Source organism: Stigmatopora nigra, unplaced genomic scaffold, assembly GCF_051989575.1.
Source record: "Stigmatopora nigra isolate UIUO_SnigA unplaced genomic scaffold, RoL_Snig_1.1 HiC_scaffold_26, whole genome shotgun sequence".
Classification (NCBI taxonomy): domain Eukaryota; kingdom Metazoa; phylum Chordata; class Actinopteri; order Syngnathiformes; family Syngnathidae; genus Stigmatopora; species Stigmatopora nigra.
The window spans coordinates 529,978-550,705 of record NW_027551605.1 but is presented as its reverse complement, the minus strand read 5'-3'; the positions used below and the strand labels follow the sequence as shown (position 1 = coordinate 550,705).

At 40.6% G+C, this 20,728-nt stretch overlaps 1 protein-coding gene and 1 long non-coding RNA gene across 3 annotated transcripts in view; one reads left to right on the top strand and one right to left on the bottom strand.

The window, feature by feature from the left end:
• The window catches only part of eva1aa (eva-1 homolog A, regulator of programmed cell death a), an 82,441-nt gene that overhangs the window by 19,721 nt on the left and 41,992 nt on the right, over positions 1-20,728 (top strand). For both annotated transcript variants that reach the window (XM_077711567.1, XM_077711569.1), the window contains exons 5-8: positions 571-658; positions 7,659-7,788; positions 13,104-13,178; positions 19,634-19,712. In XM_077711567.1, coding sequence (XP_077567693.1) covers positions 19,704-19,712 — 9 coding nt within the window. In that variant the 5' untranslated portion in view covers positions 571-658; positions 7,659-7,788; positions 13,104-13,178; positions 19,634-19,703. The remainder of the gene's footprint in view (positions 1-570; positions 659-7,658; positions 7,789-13,103; positions 13,179-19,633; positions 19,713-20,728) is intronic.
• LOC144192467 (uncharacterized) lies at positions 11,284-14,344 on the bottom strand. The gene is made up of 3 exons (XR_013325138.1): positions 14,189-14,344; positions 13,163-13,272; positions 11,284-11,979 (listed from the first exon to the last, which is right to left on the bottom strand). It is a non-coding gene; the product is annotated as an uncharacterized LOC144192467 (long non-coding RNA).

The window sequence follows — 20,728 nt, the reverse complement described above, 5'->3', positions numbered from 1 at the left end:
CTTTCAAAGCTCCGTGGCTATAAAGTCAATATCCACCCTCCGCGGTTTGTTTTGAGCCGAACAGGCAGCTGAAATGATTACATAATAGTCATGTTGCCACAGAACGTGCCACCGCCGCAACGGCAGGGGTGCCAACAAGAGGCCGGCCGCAGATGGCGGTCCTGCCTGCTCCCACCTGTGAGTCATTTGGAACCAAATTGTTTATTTGGCTTTACTTAAGTGCTACCAGTGTTTCCTCTGTGTCCCTTTAGAAAGCAAAAAAAAAAAAAAATCACAGCCGACCTCCTCCCCACCTCAAAAACACCATTCCCCTCTGGGCAATACACCGCCTCAGCATGACCACTGGCTAAATAGGACTAAATTAATCTAAAAGCATATACAACCCCCTCCCATGATCTTGTGTCCTCAGGCGCCAAAACATCCAGAAATGCCCCAACTAGTAATTTTGGCATTTAAAGGAAACATAAAACTGTTGTATTGTTTTGGGATTTTTTTTCTGGGGAAAAAAGGAAAAGCTCTCTTCCTGGTAGTCTAAATATCTTTCTGTATGTGTGTTTGTTGTCACCACAGCCGACTAACCTCCACTAAACAGCTGCACGGGATGGATGACTCAGCTTGTGGTCAAACGTCACAACTGCCAGCTCCTGCTTTTAACTCGGTAAGTCCATGCAGATCCATAGACACAGTCATACTCGGCTCAAGACAGATGGTCACCGCGGTGACCAAATTCATTTCCTGAAAGTTAAAATGACCCTGAAAAATGCATAACCTGAATGGAATCAGCCCCAAAAAAATGTCAGAACAATACAGGTGACTACCAGTTCCGTGCAATTGGTTAATGAGATAAGGAGGAGGCTAATGAGGCCTTGAAAGAAGGTCATGATGTAATGAAAAACCCAACACACATACACATGAGTGCAGCAACATGGGAGATGTACTCTTCTGGGGAATTAAAGATCTTGAACTGAATGTACAGCATAATAACTAGTCTATTTTAGCTCATCCCTAGTGGGGCGGGTATTCTTAATAGGAGATCAGATGATAATAGATGTTAAAGTGGAGTCAAGTGAGCGGATGGGGGGGGGGGGGGGGGGGTGTTTACAATTTGTTAGACATAGCCAGAGATGTTTAATGAGCCATGAATGAAGGGAACATCTGGGGCAGAGTAAAAAAATGGAATTATTTCTTTTGAGACGTCAGTAGGATCGGGAAATCATAATGAATCAATGGAGCTGTATTAGTTGAATAGAAGAGATATCGTTTGAGTTACATGATCAAATTAGGAGGAAAAGACACCCACAGGGCATCAATGCCTCGTGGTTTGAGGAACTCACACTGATGTTATTGTCTTCTTCTTCTTTTAACATTTTATGGGTGATGAAAAGAACTTGAAAAGATTATGAAGGCTCAAATTCATCTGATTCATATGTGATGCTTGCTATGTTTAAAAAATATAGTGAAACAGCCCATAACAAAGAAGCAGACATGCAAACTTTATTTAAATGACAGACAATTTTAAACGAAATCTGTCTTTTTGAATCTTAATCCAAAAGGTAACCCCCCATAAAGGAAGACTGATTACCAGGAGTAAATTGATGATGCACTAAATAAAATAGTTAATAGGATTCCCCCCGTCATAAATGCTCTGCTGTATTGCTACTGCAACCACACATGATGCTGCCGGCTGGCTCTTAGCTCACACCACTTAACTGGAGACCTGCTGGTGTCCTGAAGGCATTACTCACATTCATTATTTCGACATATTTTCTCTTTTCTGGCACATTGCTTCAACAGTTGCTTAAACCGGAAGGAAATGGTCTGTCCTGTTTTTGCCAAAAGTGGAAATGGAGTAGGAATACATTGATTAATAGAGATCAAGCACAAAGTGGGAATTTTCCTATTCAACTGCTTATCAAAGAATAACAAGTTGTGTAAAAGTACCGAAAAATTTAACGATATTACAAAATATTTGTAAAATGTGACCATTCGTCCAATGCTGGTTCATTTTAAAATGGAATTGGATTATATTTGTAGCACATAATTAACACTGTAAAAGAACACGATGTTCAGAATCCTTTTATTTTCAGAGTAAGAATTATTTTTATAAATGGAACCAAATGGGTGAAGAATGTTTTCCAAACCTTTGTGCTTTATTCCATTGTCCAGCCTTTGTGCTTGAGTCGACACTTTAAACACACTAATGTACTTTCCGATTGTTTGACTTCTGAAAGAAAGCGAAAGGAATTCAAAACATATCCACAGTGAGAGTAAAAAAAATGCCTGACTCACCAATGGGGAAGAAGGCCATTGAGCAAAGCATCCTCAGCATGTATGTGTATTTTTCAAAGCCCGAAATAGATCACGGAGCGTATCCGCACATTCTCCCCACCCTGCTTTTGATTCTTCCTGTCCATTTGTCCATCATGCACTTCCTGCCAACATCACCGTGGCGATGACTGCACGGCCAATAAAAAGTCAAACAGGAAACTTAGCGAAACCCCTCCGATTGTTACAAAGGTGTCTGCACCAGGCGTCTCTTCCCCCCACCCACTGTTTGCACATCCGCCGTGCCTTTTTCCTCCCTTATCCAAGCGCCTGGGCCTAATGAGTTTGTGTACAAACTCAAGGAGGTGAACAAACATGGTGGCGTCCCTGTTGTGTAACTAAATACACAAACACACGCGTAGGCTGAGGAGAGTCCAAGTTAACTACAAGGCTAGAAGTCCTGGCTTCTGATTGTACAATCTCAGAAATCTCCAGTGAATTAACATTGCCTGCCTTCCCCATTCTTATCCTATTGGCTATCAGGTGTAACCCCTTTCCAAAGAAAATAACACTAATTGTCTGAAATGATGACTTGAAAGTATCAGGGAACTGACATGTCACCGTCATGCCGCTGATGAAGCAACATTTGCTTCCTAGGGCATCCACAAATGAGGTTGATCATCTCAGACAGGGTGGATGTGGGCAGACAGGAGCCACCTGGTTAAAGGCCAAGGCCTGGACCCTCACCCTGGAAGGAAGTGGAGGGCCCGACTTGCAGAAGAGAGGTCGTAGTGTTCAGGATGTGTAGGAAAGGGGCCACAAAGACTAGGCTCTATCCATTACTGCTCCACAGGCTAAACCATTTGTCTGGGTTCTGTCAGTTTCCATTATTGCTATACTATTTTAGTACTAGTCTGGTTTCTGCTGCTGTTTTGGTACTTCAGTGCAGCATTTTTGCACTGAAAAAAGCAGCTCGATTTGGCTTGGGATTGAAGGAGCAGCAGTTTGACTCCAGGCTATGACTGCCCACTGTCAAAGTGCCCTTGGGCAAGACAATAGAGGCTAATTTGCCCCCTAGGAGGTGCATATGCGAATATCTAGGTAAATGCATATTAATGTAAAACTGATTGCGCATGGTAATGACGTGTGGATTCATGCCTTATATAGTAAGAATTCACCATTTACTGTAGTAGTCCAAGTAAATGTCAGGTAGGGGGTCGGTGGGCTACATACAAATGGTCCCCAAGCTATAATTTTGATTCTCTCAGTGAAAGCACTAAACTTGGTGGTTTGTTCACACCACTACTGCAGCGAAAGCGTTACTTATACCTATCAAATTGTAAAACCACATCACCAATGCAGGCTATTCAAAAAAGGCTTTCAGAGAACAAGCAGTTTGTCAACATAAAATTAAACATAACGCTTCTTTACAAAGTAATGCCACTCTCAAACAACAAATACATAAAAATAAGTGGATGGCATTATCTGTATAAACTTTTCACAACAGTTCTACTTAATACTGGTTTGGCCCTGATGTCTAATAAACAGCCAAAGTAGTTGAAATGAGTGAAAGCATCTTTTGTGCCCACCCCTCTCTCTATTCCGCATGCCGCTGCCCTTCCTTCTCTCATTTGACATCTGCAGTGTATGTTTTTTCTGCAAGATGCGGCGTCACAACATAACCCCGTTGCCAGTGTTCATGTTGCCGCTTACGCCGCGCCAAACCCCGATTTACGTCGACACATCCTGTTCCCCACAGCACAAGCTTGCATTCACGTCAATAATTCCCACATAGACCAAGAAATTAGAGGGGAAAAGCCATATATTTTTGCATGAATCCTCAAATGATCGATTTAATTAATATCATTTTATTAAAAGAATGACAAATTATGCAGAAATTACCCAAACAAATTCAAACTGTATGTGAGAAAACGGTTGAAATGCAGATTTTTCTTCCAAAGTAAAAGCAGATGTTTGTGTCATATGATACCAAACTAGAAAGCAAACACTGAGTCAGTCATTTTGGAAAAGTATTTTCAGGTTTCGGGCTAGTACATTTACAACTTCTTGGAATTCTTGGAAAGCATTCTTGTCAGATAGCCAATGCTAAAGTTTTTCCTTTTCCAAAGTGCATTATATTTAACAATCGTGTCTAAAGACACTTTATGGTAGCTGCATGAAGCTTTAATGAGATTGTATACAAATACATTGATAATAACCAACTCCTTTAAAAAAATTAGAAGCTGAAAACAAGCTGTGATTTGACAGACTTGGCTATATGAATATATAATAAGTGAGTTTACAACTGTGAGAACATCATAAAAGTGAAGCATACAGTAGGAGCAGGCCAAACCTCAATCTCTCTATAACCAGCGCACTGACTTTTAATGCATGCCCTCATAACGCCACCGCTTATTTTCTCTGGGAATCAGAGTGTTGCTGGCCCAATGTTAGGCAAAAGCCTGCAATTACAGACAAAGTTGTGAGATTTCACTTGGCTTTTTATCAAGAATCACGCAGCAGACGCTTTGCTGGAATGCATGTGGTAGAAAAGAATCTGTGTCATCTTTAAACAGTCATTTTTTACTTGTAAGATGAAAACAACATTAAACTGACAGCTCTTTTTCGCAAATTCTTTGGAGAAAACTCCAAAACTTTGCAAAAAACTATATTTGTGCTACATGTAAAAGCATAATAATTAAATTTACATAGTAACAATGCCTATTACATTCATATATCATTGTTTATGTCCAATTTTTGTTAAAGAAACATCTTCTTTTTTGACATTTTGACCAAAAACTGACTTTATTTTGCATTACATTTTGTATTCCGTCCCAAATATTACTCTAAAACAGGTATCAAACTGCAATCTGTCACTTTTTTCCTGTAGTTTATTACATTTTTTAATGAAAAATGTAAGAATTTAATGATTTAAACAGAATCCCAATGGAAAAAAAACCCACATCAAACGTGTAAAAGGTAATCAGTGACATGTAAACAGGCAAATCGCTGATCTGGGAGCGTATTCTCGCGTTATCCGTGAAATGTCAGGGCCTGCAATAATAAACGAGTGGCGTTTAAAAATTTGGCTAGGGTTCTGTCAGAGGTCAAAGGCTGCCACCTTTCTACCCTTGAGCCCTTTCTTGAGGAGGTCAGGGGAGGTGAGGGCATAGCCATGGGCAGTACAAACTCAAACACACACACACACATAGTTCTTTTTTTGCCAGTTTTCCAAGTAAGGTCAACAGACTTTGTTGCTCCACATATCACATCCAGGGTCAGCTTTATTTGTATGTCTCCTCACTGTACAAAAAGGCTTTTTTGCCTCCCTTCAATGCCGAACGAGGATAGACCACCGTCGTCATCGGAGGTCAGACATGTCTCGGCAACCCCCCCCCCACCCCCCCGCACCCTCGTTGCTGACCCCGTGAACTGTGCGTGTACAGAACCGGAGCGGAACTAAACGGGTGGCTCCGGCGGCGTCATGAGAAGAGCTTGCCGTCATCCATGCAGAATGCGTGTCAGGGGGATTGGGTAACTCTGCCAGGGGAAGAAAAGGCAGGCAGGCAAGCAGCTCACACTGCACACATTGTTGAAACACAAGACAGCTCACTTACACAAGACAAGTGCGTTGTATATGTGCGTCTTTCAATGTGTGTATTTGTGTGTGTATATACCATGAAGGAACATTTTATATGCATGTCCTCTTTTTTTGTGTGTGACTTCCTATATAGTCTGTATTTATGGCTTTTATATCTGTCGCCATCTAATATGTAATTGTCAAAACGGGGGAGGGACCAAAAATAGCATATGGTAAACTAGTTCTATTATATCGCCGTGTCATTAAGTTCACATGTCTATATTATTGTATTTTTAAAATGCATTATGCATTCTTAGTGGTCCAATTCATCTATCTATTTTCTAACCACTTATCCTCATTATGGCTGAGTTAAAGTCTATCTTTGCCTATTTAGATGAAGAAATGGGGAATGCATTGGTGTCTTTAGTTACCCCAACATGTGTGTTTTAGGAATGTGGGAGGCAGCAAGAACCCACACAAGTACAGTGACTTGTGTTTCCTCCACAAACCAAGACACAAACAGAACTATCTAACCAACCCTTGAACTGGTTTTAGATTAAGCGCTATTTTTCCGTTCTTGCATCCCTGCAGTTTGGGTGGTGAGCACCTTGACAGAATCATGTTGGCAGTTCTACGTAATGTACTTTGCAGTCCTAAAACACTCATGTTAGGTCAAATTCAAATTGTGTAATGGTGAATGCTTCATTCTCTTTGATTGACTGGCGATCAGTCCAGGTTGACCCCGCCTCTCTAATTCACCTCCTTGATGACTCTGCATGGGATCAGCGGTATGGATGATGGATGGACTTTGACTAAATACCTTGTGTTTTGAGAGGCATTAGTATTGAGGAACAAGTTCTGCCGGGGCAGTCCATGACGGATTCGGTTTCAGCCGTCCATGCAACCATCTGTCCTGCTTGTTCATCCGCAAAATCCGGCTCCACCCTGGAAAAGTGACTTAGCTTTGTCCTCCAACGGCGACGCTTGAAGGGAAATATGTAAACTTGTAGCTTGAATCACCTTGCTCCTTTATACAATAATATTGAACTTAGCTGTCCTGCATAACAAATGGATCCTCCAAAATTAGCTCATTTGGGTTTTACTGGTCAAATTAATGGCGGAAAAACTTCTACCTACTTGTTTTTCTTTTTAAGATCCCAAGATATATGCCAGGTTTGCAGACTTTTTATACCCACTATATGGGCCATATGATTGACCAGTAGCCAGTATAGCATATATTCTATTCCTTTTTCCTCTGTATATATTATATTTCATTGAATTTTCACCATAGCACTTGCAAAATTCTCTTCTTTCAACTCTAACATACTCGCACTTACATGTTTTTACATTTTCATTCCTTTAATAGCCTCACACTTGAGCTTGGCAAAAGTAACAAGCTCACAAGTGCCTCTGAAATGTGCCTGTAGCAGCATAAGAAAATTGTAATTTATGTGGCAATAAATGTAGCAATAATGTAATATATCAATTTCAATTGGATGATTACATTTCTTCTTCCCATTGGCATGAAATACAACGAGTGCTTTTTCAGAATCACGAGTTACAATATCGTACATCCATCATCATGGAATTTCCCGCATCAATTGAAATTTAAATGTCTTCTGAACACAATGTCTTGTATATTAATCAGATATTGAGGACTCCTTCCAAGAAATCTGAATACAATTCATTCTTTTAAACTGAAGTCTAGATGACGTGGTACAATTATGAATTTTACCAACATTTTGTCATTGTATCACATGCTAAATTTAGACCCCTTTCAATGCTGGATTTATTTTGATTTGTATATTTTCAGGGCTCTGTGACAATTGCTGCTGGCCTCTCCCGAACTATTTTAAATCCTGCCATGTTCCGCCTGATGTTTCAAAAGGATCCATTTTGAACTCCATCCACAATGCATCCATTCCAGACGCACCCAGAATAAGGTAAATCAAACAAAACATGGCTAGCCTCACCAAAATTGTTGGACCCATAGAATGCACTCATGTGTAACTCTTTCCCCCCCACTTTGGTTTATATACAGAGGCGCGATCGTAAGCACACATTCTTTAAATGTGCAAACTGCGTGTGGTTTGAAAGGGGTCATAACAAACGTGGTGAACCATCCAAAAAGTGTTTGCCTCTTCCACTAACACTTCTAATTCTATCACTTCAGATGGCTCTCCTAAATGTACCATATACCAAAATGTACCCTACAATATATACCTAGTATACAAAGAGGCAACTCCACCCACTATATGCAAAATATTTATGCACGTACATTGCAATACTTGTTAAAAATCCTATTTTGACATATAAACATCATAGTTATCCTAGTTTTCACACTTGACAGTTTAAACGTTATTTTATGATGACAGCAGATTGACCCTGAAACAGTTGATATCTCTTTCCATTACATCCTATGGGAAAAAATCTGATGTTTCCACTGTAAGAAAAGCTAGCTTCTTCTTTCCCACCATCATCATCAGCATCACCATCACTAGTTGTGTGCTTCCTGTGTGCCTCCCTCCGCTAAAAGACACCAGTCATCCATCCACCTCATACAGTTAAGCCCATTTATAGGTTTTCTGACCCACATTCCTCCCAAAAAGACCCAACCGATGGATACCTGGAGGAGTGCGAGTATTTCCATACATTCACTTAATCAAGCTCTAAACTATTTGCAAAATGTCCAAGGCATAGTTGGTCTGATAGGGGGAAAACCATCAACACCATCATCCTTTTTTTTCAGTGTAAAAAAAAGAAAGGGGAGGGGGTGACGTTCTCCGGCGGCACTGCAGTAATGGGATGGACAGATGTTTAGATGTGAGCAAGTTAGCCCCCGTTTGGAGGCCCCTCGTAGCAGTACAGCCTGACAGAAAGCAATCAGTTTGATGTGGAGGAACACAGTAGTGTACTGTACATTCGCAGGAAGAACTGCAACATGAGTCGGGGAAGAAGGATTTAGATCAAGCCGTGGATAAGAAGGGAAATTAGCAGCGGGTCAATTTAAGGGGAAAATATTTTGGAGAAAAGAAAAGATACTCTAGGCGGATGGGAAGTTTTTGCAGAACCACTAGGGCAAAAAAAAAGGGGTGGGGGAGTGCGAGAAGGTGCGATAGATATGAGTCATGCTGGCAGGAGAGAAGGGGGAAACAGCTGAGAGGTTTTTTGGAGGTGCGCCTTTGGCTCCGCTTGCACTTTTATTTTGGCTCAAGTATGGTGATCCTCACCATCAAAAAGCTGCACAAGGTCCGTCTCGACTCCCCTCCTCCCCGTCTGTCGCTGCCATTTTTTTTTCTTTACCCCCCCCCCCCCCCTGCTTTTTTTTGTCCTGTGAATGTTTCCACATGTGGCGAGCCAGTGCTACTAGTTTGGCTTGTAACACTGACTCAACACAAAGCCCTCCTTATAGAAAGCCTAGAGCAAACAGGAAAGTGGCCATGATTACCTCATAATGCTTCACTTTTAACTTAAAAGCATGCGTCGGAATAAATGGAAAGCAGCGGACTATACTCTATGTGCGCATTCGAGCCAGAGCAAATATTCATTATGCACCACAATAGGCTGATCTTATGTACTGTTAAAAATACTATACTGCGTTTCCCTCTATTCTTGTCATTATGGACATAGTTCAAAATACACTTACATTTTATCATGTTTTCTATCGACCTACCTGTCAATCAAGTGGGCTAAATATGGAGCATAAAATAATATCTCCTTGAAAATGATAGTGTAAGTAGTATATGCTTAGTTATAGTTATTTGTGTATTTATATATTTATAGTTATTTTTATAACTGTTACAAATTATGTAGTAAACACAGAAATATTAGATGTTGGCTCATTGTTACAATATGTGTAGTTAACAATTTAAAAAAAAAACTTTATTTACACTAACCTATACATAATTTATTATTATAAACAGTATGTGTTATTTTGTGGGTTAACTCTACTTGTCTGATAAAATGAGGCAAAAAATATCGGAAAAAAAGTAAATTTTACTACATTTTACCAATGGCTGCAAGTAGTATTGGTATGCTAGAATCACTGCACGAGTCAAGGTGTAGCTTTTGCTGACTAGAGGCTATACATTTTGGTTTGGCAGCACTTGGCAGGTGTACGTTGAGCAATAATGGCGAGATGTGTCAGCATCAGACCGGAAAAACTGTTTTTGGGGAGACAATTAGCGAGTATCACGTATACATTACAGCTGATCGGAGCTGGAGCCATAGTATATTGCAACATTAACATATTGCATGTCTCGTATTAGTTTCGTAAAAATAACTTGAAACATATGCTGATGATGAAATGGCAACTGTGTCATTAAGTGGGTTATTATCAAAGAAATATGTTATTCTTTTCACTTTCTGAATATTTTTTCGGTCAATTTTCAACAGAGTAAATCCGAAATGGAGCCATGGAAACTTAAGTATGACCACACACTTGTCATATGTTAGTTCTTGCCATGGGGGTGGGGGCAGGAGTGTAGTGGGTTCATGGTAGGTTTTTTTGGGGGGCCAGCCTTTGCATAGCCTGAGAATGCTAAAGGCTAATCCTGCAGGAATGCTTTGGGAATGTGAAAGTTGAGTCAGGGATCGAACAAGAGGGAGGGTGCATTGAAAGAAAAGGGGAAAAAAAGGAGAAGGGACTTGGAAGAAAAGGGGGCCAAACGTGGTTTCTACAAATAAATGAAAGAGAGAGAAAAGGTAAATTGGTATTTGAGGCACTCTTAAAAAGAGAGGTGGATTAGGGAAGAAAACTAGGGATTGAATGGGGGAAATAAATGCTGGGAATCCTAATTAACGTTAGACTTAAAAAAAAAAAAAACATACGGATGTTTTTTTTTTGAAGACAGTTCTGCAGTTACACGCAAAGATTTTCCAGATAGTTGTTTTCCCCAGTGTGAAAACGTATCATCTAGCAACAGTGCATAAAACACAAGCAGCTTGTAACAATTGTCGTTTGCTTGGCGCTGATGCTTGAGGCATCTCAAGATGAGTTTGGGCTTGTCTTTACTTCCAGATTCCTGTTCCAGACATTTTTTCCCCTTCTTCTTTTTTACACAATGTGCTGTGAGAACGGCTGGAACCGGTTAGGGATCAGGGTTTCTCCAAATTTTGGTATTTGCTTCTATCCTAATTGCTACCCTAAAAACCTTGAATTCTTACAAAGTGAAAAACCCAATTTTTGTAATGGAAGAGCATCATGATTAGAATTTGCTGCACTGATAATGTATTGGGATTTCTTTAGTTTACCTGAAGTACATATGCATTTTTTTTAGGAATATAGGACTACTGGATTGTGTAACCCTGATCCAAGTTAGACGGTTTTGGTTAGACTAAGACATGCTCACACAACACAGCTGCTTTGTGTGGTTGTGTGCAGTTATGTGAAGGTATGCATATGCAAATTTTAAGGACAGACAATAACAGAAAGTGAATCAGGTATCATAATCATGGTTTGGATTTATTTTTGACACTTTTGCCATTTATTTTCTGTATTTGCAATCTGTTTAATGGACAAAATATGACCCAAGAAGATAACAAAGGCCCAAAACCAGTACAGAAATATAATTGTGAGGAACAAACTCAGGCTGTTGATTTCAGTTTACCATGAACTTGTGTACATAGTGTCCTTCAATCCGTCCTTGTTTGCATTGTGTCTATATATTACATAGGAAGTCCTTTAGGCAGTCTCCGGCCATCGTGTCCTTGTCTGTCTGTGTCCTGTGTAGGTGTTGGGGGGATCTTGAGGTTGTGTAGTGGTGGCATAGTCTGAGAGGTGCAGGTTTAATTGGTGTCAAGCGGGCCTCGGAGACCCGGGATGCTAAGTGAGACAGGAAAGCTTTTATTAGGGGACTTCCTCCCGACTGCATGACTCTGTGTGTCCCAGTCGGTCCCATTGTCTCGGACCATATCCCTGCCTCTTCAAATCTCTCAGCACTGTGCTAGTTTTCCATCTGCTGGCTTCCTCTACCGCTCTCTGTCTGATGCCTTTTTTTTCTTTCTTTTTCGTCTTTCAAACGTTCTCTGCTGATCGTTCATCCTTGCTTTTCTTCTGTTTTCTTTCTTGCTCCCTACTGTCCCATTGTTTTCACCTCCAACATGTGTCCTTGAGTGAGCCAGGGAATTTGTCTCTGGAGGAATGAGGAAGCCAGGGACTTAAGTCAAGCAGTCTAATGATAACAGACAGACACACACACGCTAACTCGGAGTCCATTAATGAGAGTGAAATGAGACTGAACCAAAATATCATTGATGGATGGTTTATATTACCTTGGCCAGAGTCAGTTGGGATAAGATCCAACTTAACCGCAAACCATTGTGGATAAGCACTGTAGCAAATGGCTAGAAGGACGATTTCAGTAGTTTCTATAAAAGTAATCTGATAAAGCATTTGCTATGTTTTGATGTTACAAAAAAGGCTTTGATTTCATTATAGCTTGATTTATGATTTGATATGCATATCTAAACCCCCAAGAGGGAATTCCTCTTGATGACAATTGAACCAACGGCCACTGGGACTTTTTACGAGCACTTTTTATGACCAGGAAGTTATGTTTCCATCGGCATGCTGCTTTTTTCTCAGTATTAAGTCGGTCTTCTTCAGAAGAAATTCCCATTACAACTTGGAAAAAGACCACACATGAAATAGTGACTCAAATTTACACTCTTGAGGTGTTGTTCTTGTTCAACTTTTAGAGGTTTTAGATCAGAAGAGGCATTCAAAAGTCAAAAGGGAACAACAGCAGGGGCAAAAGGTTTAAAAATTGGGCCTTCTTTCCAGTAGAACAACATGCCACACTTCACCCAGCCTCTCTTGAAATCTTTCAAGAATCACTCAGACAAATTAAAGTAATAAACAACAAGTACCCCCAAATTCGCTACTAAATACTCACTAGACTTCACCTCCCAGGAGGAAAACAAACAGGCCGAGGTCCAGTTGCCTTGGCAACTGAACCCTAATCTGCCCATCCAGCCGCTAGACCGTCTGTTTCCAACTTTGTTTGTTTGTTTACCCCAACACACCAAAGGGGGGTTATCTGCATGAAGCTTGAGCGACAAGCGGGAAATAAAGAGGAAAAAAAACTTTAATTATATGCTGGATTTGATAGGGGGGGAGATAAGCTGGACCAAGAATGGGTGGTAATGACTGCTGGTTTTCAGGAAAATTGGGTTTCCCTTGTTTAATTGTCTCCTTACTGTAAATTTGATCTTATAACACCTATAATAATTGTAGGCTTTTTTCTTTTTTTCACAGGAGCTGTAAAGGAAAAAAAACAAAACCAAAAAGGAGGTGTAAAGTACAAGAGGTCTCACTCGCACTGTCTGACAGGTAACCGTCAGGAGCTTTTTTGGGAAACCTTTAACTTCTCATCTCTGCTAGAAGTTTGTCTCCAATAACTTGTTACAGCATGCCCATATTCTTTCTGTAGGTTAGTAGACATTTAGAGTATGTTTACACAACACCGGTTCTAACTGAAAATGGTTTCATGTTGTGGGTTCGTTTACTCAACAACCGCATGTTGAAGCCTGAAAAAACAAACATTTTAGAGCAGGCTTCAAGGATTGGAAGTGTACAACAATGACAAGTTTAGTTTCATAAAATAACATTGCTATATCATCCATGTGGATCAGATAGAGGTTGTACTTTTTTGAGAGGTTTTTACAGGCAAAAACTACCTAAGTTTGAGGATCACAATTTTTCTAGTAGTTCTTAGTTGTATTATACCAAGTACCACTTAAAAAGCTACTTAGTTAAGCCATTAAAAGCTACTTATTTATAATACAATGCACAATGTGAATTAGTATTTAAATACAAACACATTATTCAATTAATGTGTTGCACTTAAGTCGAACAAAAACAAAATATGTACCCTTGGTGGTGCCCATAATTTTTAAATTTGTTATTGAATTGATTTATAGAGTTAAAAACCAAGTTGCAACATATTTAGAAGAAAAAATCACAACCCTGGCAGGGCTATATATTAATCCTCTGTGAAAAAAAGACAAATACCATTGCAGCTTATCTCAAGTCACCACTAGCATTAGGTATGACTGCAATTGCCTTGTGTATTTTTTTTTTAACTCGTGGGCGGCCTAATTTGACTGGGATGGCTGCCATAGGCAAATTAGTTTGAACATCTATCAACGTCAATGGCGGTGAATGAGTTAAATGGCTCGGCTCATAGCACTTGGATGCCATTTCAAACAATTATGATAAAAGTGCAGCAAAGAAGAAAATAACGTCTTTAAAAGACCTCTCGCATAGACTTCATAGTTCATATTTTCAGACTGTCGGCAGAGCTGGAAAATGTTGGTGAGGGCGTGAAAAAATACATTTACCTCTCATTTACACGTGTGTAGCGTTGGAACGCTTTGGCCGCCTGCCGCCGCCACCGCCAACATCATTGAGAGCGTGTGGAATTTGTCGGGGTAATAACTCGCAGTCTTCTACTAAAAGTTGACGAAGAAGTGCTAACAAAAAACCTGTGGAGAATTGCAGGCTATCAATCACTACTCTCTCCTTTTATCTACTTTGAGATAAGAGGAAAAACAGACAAACACTCGGCAGCACCGCACGGCCAAGGTCAATCCCCGTGTGACACTGCAGCCACATTCAGAGATCCAGCAGACGTGAGGGAAAAATGAGGAAGAAAGCAATGTAGCCAGCATATATTTAAAGATGTCGAAGTTAAACGTAAATGTTTAAGTTGGAGGAATTGAGACCGGGTAGCTCACCTCCCACAACCTGGTTGGAGTAGATCAATCATGCTGATATCAGACAGTCATGGGTGGAATGTCAACAGCGCTGACCTTTAACCCCACGTGTGAAGGCATTACAGTGGAGCGCTCACCTCCCGCTTCTCCTCGACGTGACCTCCACACAGCCCCGCACTAATGGAGATTTTATGGACGGAGTTGTACTTTATAGAGACGGTCGGGTTGACTGGACAGCTCTGGGAGCCAGATGTGCTGCCACCGACAAAATGGGACAATTACACGGGGACGGAAAAAAGCACAGGTTCGACTTCTACCAGAACATACACGGATATGTCCATTAAGTTGAGGGACTTTTCCACAGCATGATACTAAAAAGTATTTGCTCATGTTTTCCAGTTTGTTAGCGCCCACTACATTTTTGGGGGGGAACATTAGTTTTCCATGAGTGGGAAAATGAAGAGGATATGAGAAGAAAACCTTGATTGAAATGTGAAAGGCTTCTAATTTAAGAAACTATAGCAATATTTTACAGTGTAGTTGTCAGTTGACTCGAGTGCAAATATCCACAACAACTTTTTTTGTGTGGTCTGTATGACAAAATGTTTGCATTTGTCCAAGTTGGCAGCTGAATTTTACAAGATGCCAAGTCTATGTCGTCCAAGCTGGAGTTTTTAGCTTTGCTTCATTAGTTTTTTTTTGCATGTGTTGTTGGATGAAACCGTTTTTTTAGATGAACCGAAAACAGGATGAGCAACCGAGCAAGATAAGTCTTGTATCGTGGTGTTGCAATATAGGCAAGATGGTCTAAAGATGTGTTATATTACACTTTTTTTTCACAAGTCACATGTCAGCAAAAAAATCACATCAATGCCAAAAGCTAAATAGAAAATCTTTTACACACTCAATTCTGTCCATAACTAACCATGATGAAATATCAACTAAATCCCTTCAGAGTATAAAAACAAAAAACAAAAAAACTTGTGTAAGAACTGTTAGGTTATTTTCCAGTTGAGATGGCACATCATTATGGGAGCTTGAGGCAATGGGGTGGGGAGGGGGCTCACAAAGTGTGAGACAGTGAGAGGAATGATGAGGCAAGAAATACACCGAATCGGAGCACAGAGAGATAAAAGGATGGAGAAGGAGAAGAGAGATCAAGTGTCAAGTCCACTGTGGTCCATTTTTTCCCGGAGACAGCTGCAGCCACAACTGACAAATCCAGAGGGGCCCCCTTCCTCTACACAGGCACCGACCGGGAAAGCACCGGGAATTTTCCGACATCTCAGCTCTCTACTCCTAAGGGAACCTCTCGCCCTTTCTCTTTAGTAAGTAGTGAAAAAGAGGAGGGGAGGGTCACGGCCAGTTCCACTTCCAGGCTTCTACTGATACCCTTGTCCCGCACGCCTTTGCCCCCCGGCAATCCTGACACATAAAAGGTAAAGCCTAAAGATCCAGGGAGTGTAGAATACTCTCACCCTTTCGCTGATCCCTTACCACTTCATTCCAAGTCCATTCCCTCAGAATTATTTGTATTTATGTGAACGTGCTGGGCTGAGCGGTGATATAGTCTCACTTGGAGGGCATGGTTATTTCGCCATGTCATTAGGGCCAATGTGTACAAGTTTTTTTTTTTTTTTTATAGCAAAGTCAGTTCAAAGGAGGCCGCTGCTTGCTGGCAAAGCCTGCTGTGCTCGTAAAAATCAGGAGAATAAAATCAGTCAAATGAATGCGCCCCAGCGAAAGAACAAACGGCAGGCAGGCTTGCGGATATTAGCGCAGCGATCAGGTAAGGAAGGAGGGTGGAGGAGGGGGGTGGTTGAGCGGTAGCCAAGGGTGAGAAAGGTAGAAAGAGGTTTTGATGTCAGGGGATGCCGTGCAGCAGGGGAGCGCATGGTAATGTATCTATTGAAGTTCAAACCTCTGGGTTTGATACACTACATCTGTACCCCATTTCCCTCTTCTCCCCAAGCTCTGAACCCTCACGTGTACAAGAACAATGAGGCCGGGGATTATGTACATATTCCCTTGCTAAACTGCATGCTTCCTTTCTTTTATCTCCCTTATTTCTGGTGTTTATTGGCCCTTTTTCTGCAATTATTGGTGCTTTTTTTGCTGTCCTTTTTTAACATCCCACAAGAATATCTCTTAAGCAATCAATTATTCAGTCATTGATTCCTACTTGAAACTGAATCTAATTTTGGATTCCAACACTTTAGGAAGACCTTATTTTTTTTGTTACCCGGTTTTTAGAAGTCAATAATTTTTAGAGCAAAGAGGAAGAGGAAACTGATATTTGGACTTGAGTCAAGCAACATTGGATTGGATGCCAAATATTGGTCATATTTCCATTGATTCAATGATTTCAGCACCATGCTTGTCCCCATTAGAGTCCATTTATGGAAAATAGAAGTAATCTTTATTTTAAAAAATGGGGATAAGGACCCTGCAAGAATTAACTGAAGCATGATAGATGATAAAAGCCCAAGAAAACTGCACAGAGGTGACCATGCGACTGGGTACATTGTGTCCTTTGGCATACTATACAGCTGAACAGCTATTCACACCTCTACATTCATGCCTATGGACAATTTACAGATTTCAATGAACCCAAACCCTATGAAGTCCTGCTAGTAAAAAAAAGTGAATGGATGGATCTACTTAGTCATTTCCACCATGCAGTACAGTAACATATGGACTAGAATACCACGTGACTTGGCAACTGAGACCTCACAAATGTTCTCTAAGACAAATTGACTTAAGACTAGACAAAAAACATCCAAAATATCAGCGCACATCTTCCCAGAAGTGTGCGAGCCGTTAACGTGGACTGCCGACTATCATCACAACCTCGTAAAAAGAAAAAAAAAACTTCAATAAATTGATTTCCTCTCGGTGAGAAGGCACGTGTCCTCTTTCCGACATCTTTCCTCACACTCCCCTAGTCTCCTCGCGCCTCGCTGTCATCGGTGCATTCTGATCACAAGGAGTGGAAGCGTCAGGAGGGCCTCCCCTCACCCCCGTCAGGTCCACCGGGGCCGGGTGAGCGGTCAATGAAATATGGTAGCTGTCGCATTAGGAAGTCCATTGAAGTTAATGAGGGCCGGTGTTCTCGGAGAAACATCTGCAGCTGGTTACCAGCCAACATCACCCCCCAACCCACCACCAATGCAAAATCCCCCCACTCTAATCCGGACATTTCTGTTAGACTGCAGCAGGGAAAGAGAGAAACTTATTGGGAAACTGGACCTCTCTTATTGAGCGGCATTGGCCACCAGTTGGCTTACCAAGGCTGGCATTGGCTCAGAGGTCGCGACCTTTTGGTAATGTTGTCTGAGTAATACATCGAGTAATAGATACTCCGTTGTTATCAGCTGGCTAAGCTGCAGTAAAACCACGGAAATCGGTTTATCCACACCCACATGCTGTAACAACATCTGATATCGATCCAGGGATTCTTTTATAGATGTGTGTGATTTCTTTATACTATGCAATTAAGAATTTTAGGCTACACTATTGTATAGTTTTTATACTTAACCATCTGTCATTTCTAAGGAAAAATAGCACAAGCTATACAAGTATGAGTGGGAAGTCGTACTATAACATTATTGCTTTATTGAGGGGAAATAAATGTTAAGTGATAGTACTAAAAAGAGCCAAAAAATAAAAAAGTAAAATTAGCACAGACAAAAGCACTCAAACACCTTTCACTGGAAAAAAATTGAAACTATTAAAACACCCACAGCTCCTGTAAAATGCTCTTAAATGCAAACAGAGCTCCTTTTTTGGTTGCTTTTGAAGTTTAAACAATGTCAAATTTTTCCCTTTACAAAAAAAGGCCTAAAATACTGAAGTATGTTTTTTTTCCCACCTTCCTGCCCAGTGTGCACTAAGTAGAACCAGGGTTAAAAGCCAACCACAAATTTGCCAACTTCTGAGGTAGTGTGAAAGGCGTAACATTGGAGGAATGCCAGTAGAATGTACGAAGAATGTAAAGCCCTTAGGACTTAGTTGTGAAAGTGACTTTTTGTTGTTTTATTAATATCATCAACATTGCAAATGCTTGTTTTCTGGATTGTGCAAAGGACAATCTTAAAACATGACTGTACCTCGGGCGCCAATATGTGACTACAAAGTCCTTTTTTTCTCTCCTATTGGCCTTAAAATACTTATTTTCATAGTTATCAAAGCCCTATAAAAGTGTCTTATTTAACATATACAACTTTTTGAATACATACACATTCAAATTCACATTTTATATCCCTAAAATGCATTATTTTCAAACAAGTTAAACCTGTGTGCAGCAGCAATAAAAGACAATGTAGTAACTGAAAGTTGGCAGTTTCTGTATAGTGACATAAAAGACAAAAGTTTTTTTCTTCTAAAGACTGGCTGGCACACAACAGGGTCAAAAGTTTAATGACACTGTGCACGTATTGTGTGAAAGATAGTAATGCGGGTTGTGTATTGACATGTCGAGAAACATTTCAGAGCCCTTCGTGAATGGCCCGGTCAGACCATTTTTAAAAGATCACACTCTCAATGTGGGATGTCAACCACCTGATTCAAGGGGTGTCGGATCACCTCTGGCTGCACACATTTTCCTTTTCTTTTAATTAGCTTGAAGTTTCCAGATGGAAAAAGGTGTAAGTGTAACTACCCAAAAACTACCCTAGTTTTTAGTACATGTTGCAAAAATAAATGCTTTAGGAGAAAAACCTGCAAAATCTTATTGTTTCTTTCCATCATGGCGGTTCAGCGTGAGAAAGACAGTGAAGAACTGGTCACTTAACCTTTTCCGAATCAAAAATCAAGCCCCCCCGCAGTCAGCTGTCGCATTGGTTTAGTAAAGACACGGGGGTAAGCGCTCATTTGTCACCTACAGTTCAGTTCAGGCAAACGGTGCGTCCCTTGGCCATGGCGCGGCCCTGTCTGCCGTAATCATCCATCTTGGCGTTCTAAGTGTGTGTCCGGTGTGCGTTTCACGCCATTTGTCAATAGTTCAGAGTGCATCTTTGCTCATTCGTCTTGTGCAAGTGTCCTAAGAGTGCATTCTTTGTGTCCATTCAGGTCATTAATGGCTATGGCGTATAATGGATGAGGGTGAGAAGTGGATGCCTTTCCTTCACTGGACAATCGGATGCATGAGGTAAATGCATTGTTTTAAATGTGAAATTTGAGGAGTTAATACACAGAGAATTAGGGGTTATGCCAACTTTATCTTTGCAATAATGAGTCGCCCTTCGTTGTGAAGTACAATACATACAAAGTCCACTTTGCAGCAAAATATGAGCTTGTTAAGGATACCAATATGGGAATAACTCAATTAACTATGACTGAATTAGCACACTAGGTATTGTTACAAATTAATTAATGATTTTCCAATTGGGATTTCATTATGAAAGAGTGGATATGATGCTATTGCATGCATAATATTCAATACAAAGGTTTACTCATTACTGCTTTCATAATGAAGACATTTATTATTTTTGTGGTTAGGCATATCTGTTGCTGTATAAAATTAGCAAGTAGGCCTAACTATGTTATTTCAAAAGACTTGAAATGATTCACGTAGGTGTTTGGTGGCCTTCTTGACCCGAAGCTATTGCAGCACAGAGTTCGTACGGGTTTACTATCTGATCCGGGTTGCCTCCCACTGTGATGAGATTCCACTGAACTGTTTGCCCAAAACCTTTGAGTTTGCCCTTTTCATTCTCTCATATGGCTAACCTTTTGAAAAAAGCTCTGCAATCTGGCAGGGAGGAAAAAGATTGCACCAATTTGCCACTGATGTATTGCTTGAAAGGGTTTTGGAGTTTGATATGACACAGAAATGAGAAGTGGCGGCCAGGCGTAGAGGGAGCATGAATGTGTGAAGATTGGGAATTAGATCAACTCAATTTAGTTGGAGATATACGAAGCATATGAGGTTTGAAATACTTTGGAAATACTCTTAAGGAATGACAAAATCAAGAGGAGGTAGGATTTAATGGATGGTAGACTGTTAATTGGTGAAATTGTACTGTTGGGGTTTAGAATGATGGAGGTCAAGGTAGGTGTACAGGAAATTAATGCATGTTCTTGGTCGTGTGTGTGTGTGTGTGTTTTTGTACAGTCATTAGTAAACTCTAGCCTTGTGTTCACAGTATGAGCCCACTTCTTTCA